The 12,528-nt window shown below is 36.5% G+C and overlaps 1 protein-coding gene across 1 annotated transcript in view; it reads right to left on the bottom strand.

Moving 5' to 3' along the window:
- Positions 1-282: 282 nt before the first annotated feature.
- col28a2a (collagen, type XXVIII, alpha 2a) overlaps positions 283-12,528 on the bottom strand; it is a 62,649-nt gene continuing 50,403 nt past the window's right edge. Inside the window, exons 28-35 of the mRNA XM_052029459.1 lie at positions 11,013-11,093; positions 9,658-9,693; positions 7,982-8,018; positions 6,955-7,512; positions 3,917-4,179; positions 3,473-3,671; positions 1,678-1,854; positions 283-456 (exon numbers count right to left, since the gene is read on the bottom strand). Of these exons, the coding sequence (XP_051885419.1) occupies positions 446-456; positions 1,678-1,854; positions 3,473-3,671; positions 3,917-4,179; positions 6,955-7,512; positions 7,982-8,018; positions 9,658-9,693; positions 11,013-11,093 (1,362 nt within the window). The 3' untranslated portion in view covers positions 283-445. The remainder of the gene's footprint in view (positions 457-1,677; positions 1,855-3,472; positions 3,672-3,916; positions 4,180-6,954; positions 7,513-7,981; positions 8,019-9,657; positions 9,694-11,012; positions 11,094-12,528) is intronic.

Consider the following 12,528-nt stretch of genomic DNA (forward strand, 5'->3'; position numbering starts at 1 on the left):
ACACATCATTCCTATTTTGAACTTCCATTACATACCATTTTATAAGCTTTAGTGGACAAACAAATTCTTGCACATAACTCTATTTTCCCAGATGTACCTATCAACCAACTGAAATGTTCCTTCTTTCCAGCTAGTAAAATTTATTTTCACATTGAAATACAGAATACAAATTAAAATGCAAACAAAAATACCCATTCTAATATTTTCTAAATTGTTTTGAAATTATTTTTTTGGACACAGTAAAATTTATATTTTTTTCATTTTTACCCCCTGAGAATTGCACTTATATCAAAAAGTTAACGAAAACATAATCATCTGTATTAACATTTTATACAATTTCAATTTGTGTGGTTATCAAAATATTAAAAAATAAATGCACAAAGATAGTTTTCAGTCTTCCTCCTGTTCCTCAATGATTTGCTGAAATAACTTTTTAGGATCCACATCAGGATTCTGCTTTTAAGAGAAGATTTGATTAATAAAGTGTAAAATTATTAAGATGAAAAAAAAGTCTTATACAGCTCCATCCTAGGATACAGGGGAGAAATCCATCTGTTTTCATTACTCTTAAAGATGTGCAAGAGAGCTTTCTGCTGGTTATACTCAACACCCGTCATGTAGTTCATTGGAAGTCAAGGAAACTCAGTGTATGGTTTTACTTATTGTGTGCATCAAGCCGAGAGGTACAAAGCTTTTGGATACAGAAAGTTTGGCCCTGAAGGTTTTGTATACTTGCTGTCAACCTCTCAGAAATCAATTCAGATGCAGGAAAGCTAACTCATGACAGAATGATAGATTTTTGGAAGATAAGAGATTAAGGGGTGGGTTCAGGAAATTGGTGAATAGATTTAAACATTTATCTTTTTGGTGCACAATCATTTGTTTTATATAATGGCCACCTAGAAAGCAGAGAAATGAGATCAAAATCCAATGAAATCATAATCCCCAACCAGTCTGAGTAATTTTCATTAGCTGTGTATATCTCGAATTACCAAACTTTATTCTTCAAATGAGAATACCTTCAGCTTTTCCAGCAACAAACATTCCTATTGATTTTGTTAGAAATCTGAATTTGCTGCAGTTGTCTCTAATTATTTTCCTAATATCCCTGTATTAAGTAATAGAAAATGTGCTTTAAATTTAGCATCTAGTTTAGGTTTGGAATTAGTTTTAGAATATGCTGTGGGCAGGCACGGTAGTGTAGTGGTTAGCATAACATTTTACAGCGCCAGCGACCCGGGTTCAATTCCAGCTGCTGTCTATAAGGAGTTTATACGTTCTCCCCGTGTCTGCGTGGGTTTCCTCCAGGTGCTCCGGTTTCCTCCCACATTCCAAAGACATACAGGTTAGGAAATTGTGGGCATGCTATGTTGGCGCCGGAAGCGTGGTGACACTTGTGGGCTGCCCCCAGAACACTACGCAAATAATGTATTTCACTATGTGTTTCGATGTACATGTGACTAATAAAGATCTTATCTTATCTTACCTTACCTTATATACATCAAAACTAATAGACCATATGGTTGCAACCTTCACTATTACCTTCCACTTTAAAAATGTGGAGATTGTATGTTGAATTTCATTGTTGTAACAGCTTTGTCATTGTATTTTGAAATTGTGAGAAGAAATGCTTTTAAAATGAATATATATAAATACTTTAAAGATTAAAGATCATACCAGTACTGGAAACTACACAGGTTTTCCTGCATTTGTCTTCATTGTCAAAACGATTAGCATTTCCGCCACAGCCACCGTACCAAAATTGTGCACAAGCATTCGCCTGTTTATCATAATACCATTTAATTATATAGTCACGACAAGTCCCTTGGTCTAAATGGAGTTGACAGAGAGGATCTAGGAAAACATACAATTAACATAGATGCATCATAAGCTGTGAAGTAGGTCAACTATAAGAATTTATCTTCTGAAATAAATGACGCACGTTTGAAAAATGATTATTTGGCAATGAAAATGCCCTAAAATCTATCAATATCTATTTTGAATGAACACAATTATGCAACCTCTATTGTCCTCCTGGGTAGATGATTCCAAACTCATAGTCTTCTGAATGAAGAGATTTCTTCTCAACTGTCCAAAAAGACTGACACCTTTTTTTCGTCCTAGACTCCTCAGCCAGTGGAAGTATCCTCAATGCAAACCTAGGTCAAACCTAGTCTTGGTCTACTCAACCTCTCTTCATATGATGAACCCACCATCCCTGGAACCAGCTGAGTCAACTGTTGCTGCACTCCCTGTATGGCAAGTACACCCTTTCTTAGGTAAGGAGAACAAATCTCTATGCACTAGTTCAAGTGAGATCTCAACAAATTCCTGAGCAATTGCAGCAAGAGTCTCCGATTCCTGTATTCAAATCCTCTTGTATTAAAGGCTAGGCCACCAATAAAATTTCTCTATTTCTATCAGAAGCCTTTTTACATCATCCTCCAAACATCACATTCTGTCTGGAACTATGACTTTTAGTCCACTCAGCCAAATTGTTGATATAGATTGTGAATGGCTACACCCCATATTCCAATCTCTGCCATTCCCCATTGGGTACAGCTACCAACCTGAGAAGGATCTGTTTATTCTCACTTTTTGCTTTCTAAAGAAAACTAATTCAAAGTTTATGTCAATCAAGTACCCACAATTCTATGTACTCTAACTTTGACCAACTCCTGTGTGGATCTCATTGAAAACATCCTAAAAATCAAAATGTAAAAATACATCTCATCTACTGGTTCTCCTTTATCCATTTTTCTAACAACATCCTCAAATATTCCAGCAGAGTAGTTAAACATGATTTTCCTTTCATGAATCCATGTTGACTCTGGTTTTCTGTTACTACATTTTTTTTTGAAAGATTCCAGCATTTGTAGATTTTACATTTGGAAAGAGAATACTGTCTATTATTGAAGTTACACCTGAAATACTTCAGTTACTGTAGTTCTGAAATCTGTAAATTAAGGATTTGTTTTTGCAAAGCAGATTTAATGATGTTTTGCCCCCACGACTTAGATTAGCATGCAAACCCAAACCAGGAATCTGTGCCATAAACAGATTCTAAAATACATTAAAATTCCATATGTTTTGAGTTTTATAATTTTGATTTTAAGGTTTATTTTATAATGTTCTTCCAGATATAATCAGTGGATATCTTTTGTATGTATGGAACTTCACCATCAATGCCAAGAAAGATGATAAGTGCAGTAACTTTTGCTGTGTGGGCAAACTTAGCAGGAACTTAACTTCTAGTCTTATATCCCCCTTCTGTAATTTAGTGCTACATTATTGAGATTTTGTTATGAAGTTATATCCAGTAAAGATGTATTTTGAGACTATCCTTCAATTATTCTGGTAATATGTGCTGAAATTTGAACCCATTTCAGAATAAAAAGGTTTAATGTGTAATGGTTTTATTTCTTTCTCCAGTTATCTATCAATTATACTGCACCGAAAATTAATATCTTACCTGAAACTGAAGTTTTTTCTGGCAGCGAGGCTGACATTACAGATTCTTTCATAGGCTTTGCAGATTGTGAGTGTATACCTGAGTAGTTTTTATTGACTGATGGAATGTTACTGCCCTTTGATTGAAACAAAGGGGTTACAAGTTTCAGGTCCTTTTCTTCATTAGAATCATCATCAGCTCTTTCTGGCTTTTGTTTCACCTGCATAATGTAGGACATCAGCATTTGATTATGTGTTTTGCATTTGAAAAAAAAACATCAATTATAATCAAAATTAATGTTGCTAATAATTCTATTTATTGAAGGGGTTTAATTTTCTTTTATTAGCTGAACTACTTAAGTGTTAGTTATAACTTGGTGCATATAAAAATCAGAGGTACATTGATGAATAATGTATGCTACTTGCAAATAAAATGTCATTAACAATCGTTATGATCATCTTTTACCTGTTCATTGATCTTGGGAGGTTTTGCAACAGAGATAGATCTAAATGGAAAAGGCTTCACCGGTGCATTTACTTTCATCTCTCCAGATACAATCGTTTGTCTAGGCTTTGTAGCACTTGGTCCAATTTGGTTCCTGGTATGTGTAGAACTTGGAGTTATTGAATATAATGGGCTTCTGTTTGTTATTACATTTCTCACTTGGTTATAAATCAAAGCACCATTTTCATCCTCACAGAACTGTCTGACCAATTTCAACTCCAGAGCTAAAAAAGGGAGAAAGAAAAAAATTATGAAAACTGCATTATATTCAAACCCTATTTTCATGAAGACATTCCTGTTGCAGTTCCTCTCAGGGAGCATGGCCCAGACCCATTATCACATTGGCAGCCATATTATTCAATGATGGGCAACTGGATGATTCACAAATATCATGTTTAATTTTTACAAGTAAGTTTTTATTTACATGAATTTAAAAAAGAAATCACAATTTGTGGAGTTATCCCATTCAATGACATAGCTAAGTCTTGCTAACTCATTTTGCAAATTTCTAAAACTAATGATTTTATTTAAAAAATTGTGGAGTAATTAAAAATAGGGAAACACATTGACAATTATCATAGAAGGGAATTCATTCATCCCATTGTGTCCCTTCTGGCTATTTAGCAATTCAATTCACTAAATCTAGCCCCAGGGCCTCTCTCCATATCCTTGTCAATTTTTCTTCACTATATTTATTCAATTTCCTCTTGAAGACCTGCATCCATTACATCTGTATTCCAGATTCTAACTACACTCTGCGTAAAAAAGATTTTCCTCATGTCACTCTGAATTCCTTTTCCCTTCATTTTATATCTCGAGTCCTTGATCCCTCTGTGAAAGGAAAATCCACTCATCATTTTATATACTTCCATCAAAATCTCTTCAGCCTTCCCTTCTGTAAGGAAACAGTCTTAACCTCTCTAATCTATCCTCGTAACTATTGGCCTCCATCCCAGAAACCATGCAGATGGATCTTCTTTAACACCCTCAGATCCTTCCTACATTGGTACCAGAATTGAACACAATATTTTAGTTGAGTCTGGACCAGTTTATATAAAGGATCAGCATGACTTTCCAGCTTTTATTCTCAGTGCCTCTACTGATAAAGCTCAGAATTGTGTATGCCTTATCAATCACTTTCTCAACCCGTCCTGCCACTTACAATGATTTGTGCAGGTCCCTCTGTTCCTGCATCCCTCTTAGAAATGCAAGCTTTATTTTACGTTGCCCTTCCTCACGTATCTATCAAAATGTATCACCTCACATTTCTCCTCAAAAAAAATTCACTTGCCATCTGTCTGCCCATTCCATCATGCTATTTGTATCCTGCTGCAATCACTATCCTCTCTGCACTTGCAATAATGCCAAGTTTTGGGTATCTCCAAATTTATAAATTATAGATTCTACACCCAAGTCCACGTCATTTTCAGATAAGAGACAAAAATGGCCCCACGGAATGCCACTAATTCCTTCTCCAATCCAAGAAACAACCATTCACTATGACTCACTGGTGTCTGTTATTTTGCCAACTCTGTAGATGTGCCATTTTATGCCGTCTGCTTCAACTTTGCTAAGAAATCTGTTATGTAACATTTTAACGAAAGCCTTCTTATATATTCTTATACATTGTCCTTAGACATCACAATGATTTCATTATCCCCATCAAAAAAAACTATCAAATTGGTTAACATGATTTGCCCAGCTGGCTTGCCCTAATAAATTCATTTTCTACCAGGTGACTATCAATCCTGTCCCAGTTCAATGTTCTTGAGGCTTTCCCATCACCAAGGTTAAACTGACAGGCCTAAAGTTGCTGAGATTACAAGGGAGTAATATTTATGATTTTCCAGTCCTCTGGCCCCAGTCCAGAATTGAGGACCACAGTTTTAGATATTGAGGGTGGATAGAAGGTTCAGGACCAGCAATTGTGATGCATTGACTGGGGGGGGGGGCGTGGTGTAAGGGGAGAAAAATTGGGATCAGGACTTTATCATGATGAGGGGTTGGGTGGAGAAATCACAACTGGGCACTAACATTTGTGATATTATTGAGATAGGGGTAGAAGAGATGAAGGAAACAGGTATTGACAGAATCAGTAAGGGGGCTGGTGGTGTGGCATAGGGTCATGGTACAGAAGATTAGGAGCAAGGACTCAGGCGATTACAAGTTGGGACAAGATGGGAAATTAGTGGACAGTGAGGTGGTTGGTGTGCAGTAAAGAACAAGGTGACTAAAGGATGATGGTAAATAATTCACTTACTTACCTGGAATTCTCAATCGTCATTTTACTGAGAATACCATATTGTCCTGGAATCATGAATGGTCCCAAACAAGATGGTCTAAGTTTCCCACAGTATGCTAAATGGGGGTTTCCACTGGATATGATATCAACTCATGACATGTAAATTCCTTCAGGGCACAGGAGTGACTCGTGTCAGAGATACTCGGATGAATTTCCAGAGTAATATGAAATGACCCAGAAGTAGTTATCATCACTTTGCACACTGGGAACAATTTTCAGTTTCATAATGTTGAACAGTATTAAGCAACTGAATTTCCAGGCAGGTATATTTTAAAAACTCAAACTTCCCCAACATCTCAATTTCTTATTTTAGCTGTCTCAATCACATTCTCAAGATTACTGTAGTTATATCATGTAGTTTGTACTGTACTGTGGTTATGTAGTAATCAAGAACTTCAATTTTTTGATTTCAATATAGAAGTCACTGTGTGAGTAATCAATTAGGCTGTATGATACATGAAGACCTTCCTAGGTTTTGCAAACGCATTCATGACCTGGCATACAGTTCTAATGTAACACAGACTAAAATTGATCTCCAGTTTGGGCATCCAGTTTGCAGCAATTACTGTTTTTTTTAGCAATGCAGTAAATGTTCTATTTACTTGGTTTCACCTTAAGTGTGCAATTAAAGTTTCCTTGTACCTTCCTTGATGTGAATAAAAACATTAAGTGATGATACAATAGACATTGTACAAACCTGGAAGAGTATTGAAATCATCAATGAGATACATGTGCTCAGTATCAGGATCTGAGGCAATTAGGTTCAGTTCACGCAAGAATTCAGCTTGGGTTGGGTCAGTCGTATTTACAATACCAATTGCAAACATCTCAATGTTTGCGGCATGAGCCTCACGTACAGCAACATCCAGTTTAACCGTCTCTCTTCTGTCTGCCTGCCCATCTGTTAACACTATAGCAACTTTCTTCACACCAGGCCGAGCTCCATAGAATCCTTCCTGAGTTGCTTTGCGGATAGCTGTTCCTGTGTATGTGCCTTCACCAATGTATAGCATTTTCCTAATTGCCTGTTTGACATCTTGCTGTGTCAAGTATCGACTTAGACCGAACTCTAATCGTACTTCCAAGCTGTAGAGGACAAGACCAATTCGAGTAGCATTCCTGCCAACTGTTACTTTGTCGACAAGTGCAGTGACAAAATCTTTTATAATTTCAAAGTTATCTGGCCCCACACTTTCTGAGCTATCAATCACAAATACAAGTTCCATTGGTCTTTCTTTACATTTAATTCCACAACCTGTTAAAAAAAAATTGAAAAAATGGTCTGACTAAATATGAACAGATTCTATTTAAACAAAAATAGTGTAACAAGTTTCAATTGAAAATGCTAAAATGGTAAGCTAGAATAGTTGATAACTAGGGCAATACTTTTAGAAATAGCAAACTAATATTCTCAATGAACAATTGCCATAAAAACTTCCCATTATTGATGAAAGACAAGCAACATCTTGGATAGGAGAGCTGACTGTATATTGGGAAGGTTCATCAGAGCTGAAGTTCAAAAATATATTCTTTCACACAAGAAAATAAAAGGAAATTAAATCTACTTCTAGAGATAATTATCTGGGGAAGTAAAATCTGGAACAATATTTTACATTTCTATTTATTCTCCTGGTAAGGATCATCCTTGTTGCATTGTATAAACCAACAATAATTACAATGGAAACGTAAAATAATTAGTAGACCAGAAATTGACAGGTACGTACCACATATCTCCTTTATCATTCTGATGACATCCTCTCTCTAGTAATATTTTGAAAACAGAAGAGAAAAAGAGAATGTATTTTCTGCTGCTAAACGTAAGTTATACATGTCATGACTAGAAAACAGAGGTTTAGTTTAGACACCATTTCTGTATTGACATGTGACATTATTACTGGGGAAAGAGCAGATGGAAAATTACAAAATATAAAAATATTCACAGGCTTATCTTTAAATCACTTAAAACAAAATGCCATTGTGAAAATGAAATTGAAAAATTGACAGTGCTGGAAAACTGATTATTTTCTCTCTATAGAAATTGTGGCAAAAGTACACGAATCAGCTCCTCATGCCCACTTTGTCATTCAATGAGGTCATGTTGATTTTTTATCTCGGTTCCATTTACCTGCACTAACACCTCATCTCCTTATATCCTATAAATCTATCCATCTCTTTCCTGAATATATGGAGTGACTGAGTCACCACAGCCATCCTGGGTAGAGAATTACAATGAGTCAGTACTTCGTGGATAAAGAAGTTCCTTCATAAGTATATCATGAATGGTGTCCCCTTGCTTTGAGATGTAATCACTGGTTCTAAACTTCCTAGGTAGAAGCAGCATCATTCCTGCATCTAACTGTTAAGCCCTGTAAGAATTTTGGATATTTCAACGCAATCACCTCTCAGTTTTTCCAAACTCAAGATAGTATAGGACCTGTCATGCATTCCAGGAATCGATCTGGTGAACCTTCACGGCAATCCCTGTGTTGCAAGTATCCCCTTCCTTAGGTATGAAGACTAGACTTGTACACAGTATCGCAGATGCTGTCTCACCAGGGCTTTATATAACTGGGGCAACACATTTCTACTCTTGTACTCAAATCTTCTTGTTTTAAAAGGCCAACATACTGCTGTCTTCCCAATAGCTTTCTGAACTATATCATCTTAACTTTCACTGATTTGTGCACAAGGACACCCAGTTCGCTCTGAATAGCAACACCTTTCAATTTCTCACCTTTTAAAAATACTCTATGTTTCTATATTTTTCTACCACCACTTACTATAACACATGGAGTATGAAACCCTCCAGCAATATAATTCAATGTTCATCCATATAATAGGTGCACAGAGAGTCTATTTTGACTGCATCTGGTCAGTTTTATAGTTCACTTGGGATTTTTTTTTGCTGATAACAAATGTGGAGAACAGAAAATGCTTTATGATCCAGTACCAACACCTTCCCTTAACAAACGAAAAGATGAATGGGTATGCCCATCATTATGAAGGGTCTCGAACCGAAACGTTGACTGTGTATTTCCCTCCATAGATACTGCCTGACCTTCTGAGTTCCTCCAGTATTTTGTGTGTGTTGCTCCATCATTATGTTTCATGTTTTTATTGATGATTTTAATTAAAAAGTGAATTGGAAAAGACATTTAAATACTAAGCCTCAAAACAAAGTACATTAATGCAAATTTAAAGGAAGATGCTGAGGTCACATGAAATTAATATGTTAACATGTTGGTTTCCCCCAAAACTAAAAATAATCAGCAAATCATTTATACTTGAGAGTTCGTGGAAGGTTTTAAAATTGCTAATACCTATCACATTATATATTGTCAAATGCCTTATTGATATATACATAATGATATAATCATGCACAAAAATATCAGCAACTCACTGTTAAGCCAGGATCACCCTTTGCTCCAGGTCTTCCCTAAACAATTTGAAGTCAATGTAAAAATAGACAGAATTACCACATCATGCAACAACAAAGAGATAATGCCATGAACCATTTTACCACATTTCCTATCATTATAATAAATAAGCTACTGGAAATAATTTTAACCTGGAAGAGTAACAGTGAGTGAGGAACACTGCAGATGAAGATATAAATGATACATGTGGTGCACTAGGAATAAAAACAGAAACAAAAGATGGTTGATTCACTTCATTACCAAGTGGTAGCACAGCCACCCACAAAAATGGCAGGATTTTACAAGGCATAGGATCACCACTGGCGCACAGAGAGAATGATGCCCAGATAAAGGGAGTTAGGTAACTATATGTGACTGCAATCAAAAGAGAGAAGTCTATGGAAGAGGGATTGGTGTTTCTTGCTGGTGTTCAGAAGACAACCTCTACTTCTCCCAAGCCATAATGAAACCTTAAAACAATTAAACCACTTTAATGGGCCTCCTCTAGGTGAGCTCCTTTCTGTTGCCAGTCTTCATTTGCAGCTTTGATATGCCTGTCATAATTGACTCTTCAAATTATCCACTATTTAAACCAAATTTGTGAAAATCTTCTCCTCTGCCAGTGCACGAGATAATGGTCCCTTCCCCAGATTCTTCAGGTGAGACAAATTATTTCTCCACCCTCTTGGAAGATGTGGATAGCTCCTCTGCTTTTCAACTGGTGGAATAAAATTCACCCCAACTTTTTTCAAGGCTCTTTCAGTCAGCTTTCAATTCTTTAGTCAGCATCACTCATTGTAAAACCTTTGCTTCATCTACCATGTCCTCAGTCTTATCAGTGTAAAAGGAGGCAAACAGGGCTTACAAGGAACCCGCATCCTCAAGGGAGAGTGGAATTCAGAAGAAAGTGCCTTTCCATTCTTCATACCGGCACTGGCTAAAGAATGAGCGATGTCAGCCATACTGAATAGATTGATATAAGACAGGTAAATAGGAGAAGAAGCCAGATCTCTTCAAATTTTATGCAATGTGACTTCTTCCCCTCCTTGCCCATGTTCTCATATCCATTTGACATTACATTGATAACTTTAACGTACATGCTGTGGCCTGCACTGCAACACATTTTTACATGAGGTTTAATCATCTTTTCAGCAATCATGAAGAAGTGACTTATGAGGGTGGATATAGATGAATGAATGAAATATAGATTTTAATATTTAAAATCAAATGGTGCCCTTTTGCATAACAAACTGATTACAAAATCATTTTATTTTCAGTGAAATATTGGTATGAAATAATAAAAATGATTTATTCAATACAGGAAGAATTACACACTTACAGTTGCACCAGCAGAACCAGCATCACCTACGTCTCCTTTACTTCCCTTCTGACCTCGTTCACCTGTTACACCACGGTCACCCTATAGTACAGAGCAAAATGTGATGCTAATTTTGAAATAGTTTGCTTATACTCTCCACTTTTACACCTAGGATTAAAATATATTGGATAAATTTAACTGCTCATTTAAACAAAAAATGTATTACATTGTTAGAAATAGCTGGATGATCCAAAACTTTCTCGAAAAATCTCTTTCTCATAAGAATATAAACTGTTTGATGTAATGTCTGATGCTTTTATTCAACAAGCCAACTCCACCATAATTCTTGTATGATTATTTAACCAAATAATTGTCTCCCCTACTCACCTGTGAATTCACTACCAAGTACAATGGGGAAAGAAATGCATCTTTGATTGTTGGCACTAAATGCAGCCATGTCCATAGGTTGTACTTAGCTTTATACATCTGGTCCATTCACTTCCACAGAACAGTATGTGTGGGAGGCAAGTGCAGCCAGTGGCCAATATCCTTGCATGTATTTCGTGCCACCAAATGAAAATGAATTCTTTCCCTGAAAAACATCTGCCAGCAATACTAATTTCTATAATCCATATTTCTCTTAAGTATATATTGGAATCATAGACTTTTACAGCACAGAAGCAGGTCCCTCGAACCTTGTCAGCCATCATTATCTTGGTTCTCTTAAAAGTGCCAATTGAACTAAAGTGTTTAGTCTGTTATTACTTCCCAGTTTCTAATTTTGTAAATTTCTCGTTCACATTAACAGGTCTTACGTTCGCTGCATAAAAGTCTATTTCTCAGTTTAAAGGCCAACAGGATAATAATCTTCACTTCTGAGCAACATGCATATCCAGACAAGTTACTGAAAAAGGAAACAGGACTTTAAGGGTCTAGGGCACTATCTGGACAGTCCATGAGCAGGATGGAAACAAGGTGAGGAATTAACACTGGGGTTCACCACTTCTGCTTTTCAGTGTCTTTCCTCAGGCTTTGCCATTGCTTCTTCTGTTCCTGGCATTATTTGTATTAATGTTCTTTGTAACAGGACAAGGTCCCTAATCAAGCAACATTAAGCCTTCCATGTAGACAAGAAGCATAATGAACTTACAATTTGCTTGCTTCTGAGGTAACTGATCAAGTCGTACACAGACCACAAGTATTGGGTAATTGATGGTGGACTTCAAAGGATGGGCTGAAGGGCTGGTTTCTGTGTTACGTGATTACAAATATTTAGCAGGACAGAATTAGAGCTTCTACTCTTCGAGGCAGCTTCACTTTCTGTAAAAATTTTCCAGCTCACTGGTGCTTTGATTGAAACCTATTTCATACTTGTTTGACTCATGGGTTCACTATGAGAGAGGCTGTGCTACAGCAGTGTTGGCTATGCATTAATTGCAGTTAGTGACAATTCTTCCAACCTGCACTGCAATGATGGAAGGGCAAGCTTTACTTGTCAGTAGGTAGGAGACAGTTTTGGTCTATTGTACAAGACAAA

Source organism: Pristis pectinata, chromosome 1, assembly GCF_009764475.1.
Source record: "Pristis pectinata isolate sPriPec2 chromosome 1, sPriPec2.1.pri, whole genome shotgun sequence".
Taxonomy (NCBI): Eukaryota; Metazoa; Chordata; class Chondrichthyes; order Rhinopristiformes; family Pristidae; genus Pristis; species Pristis pectinata.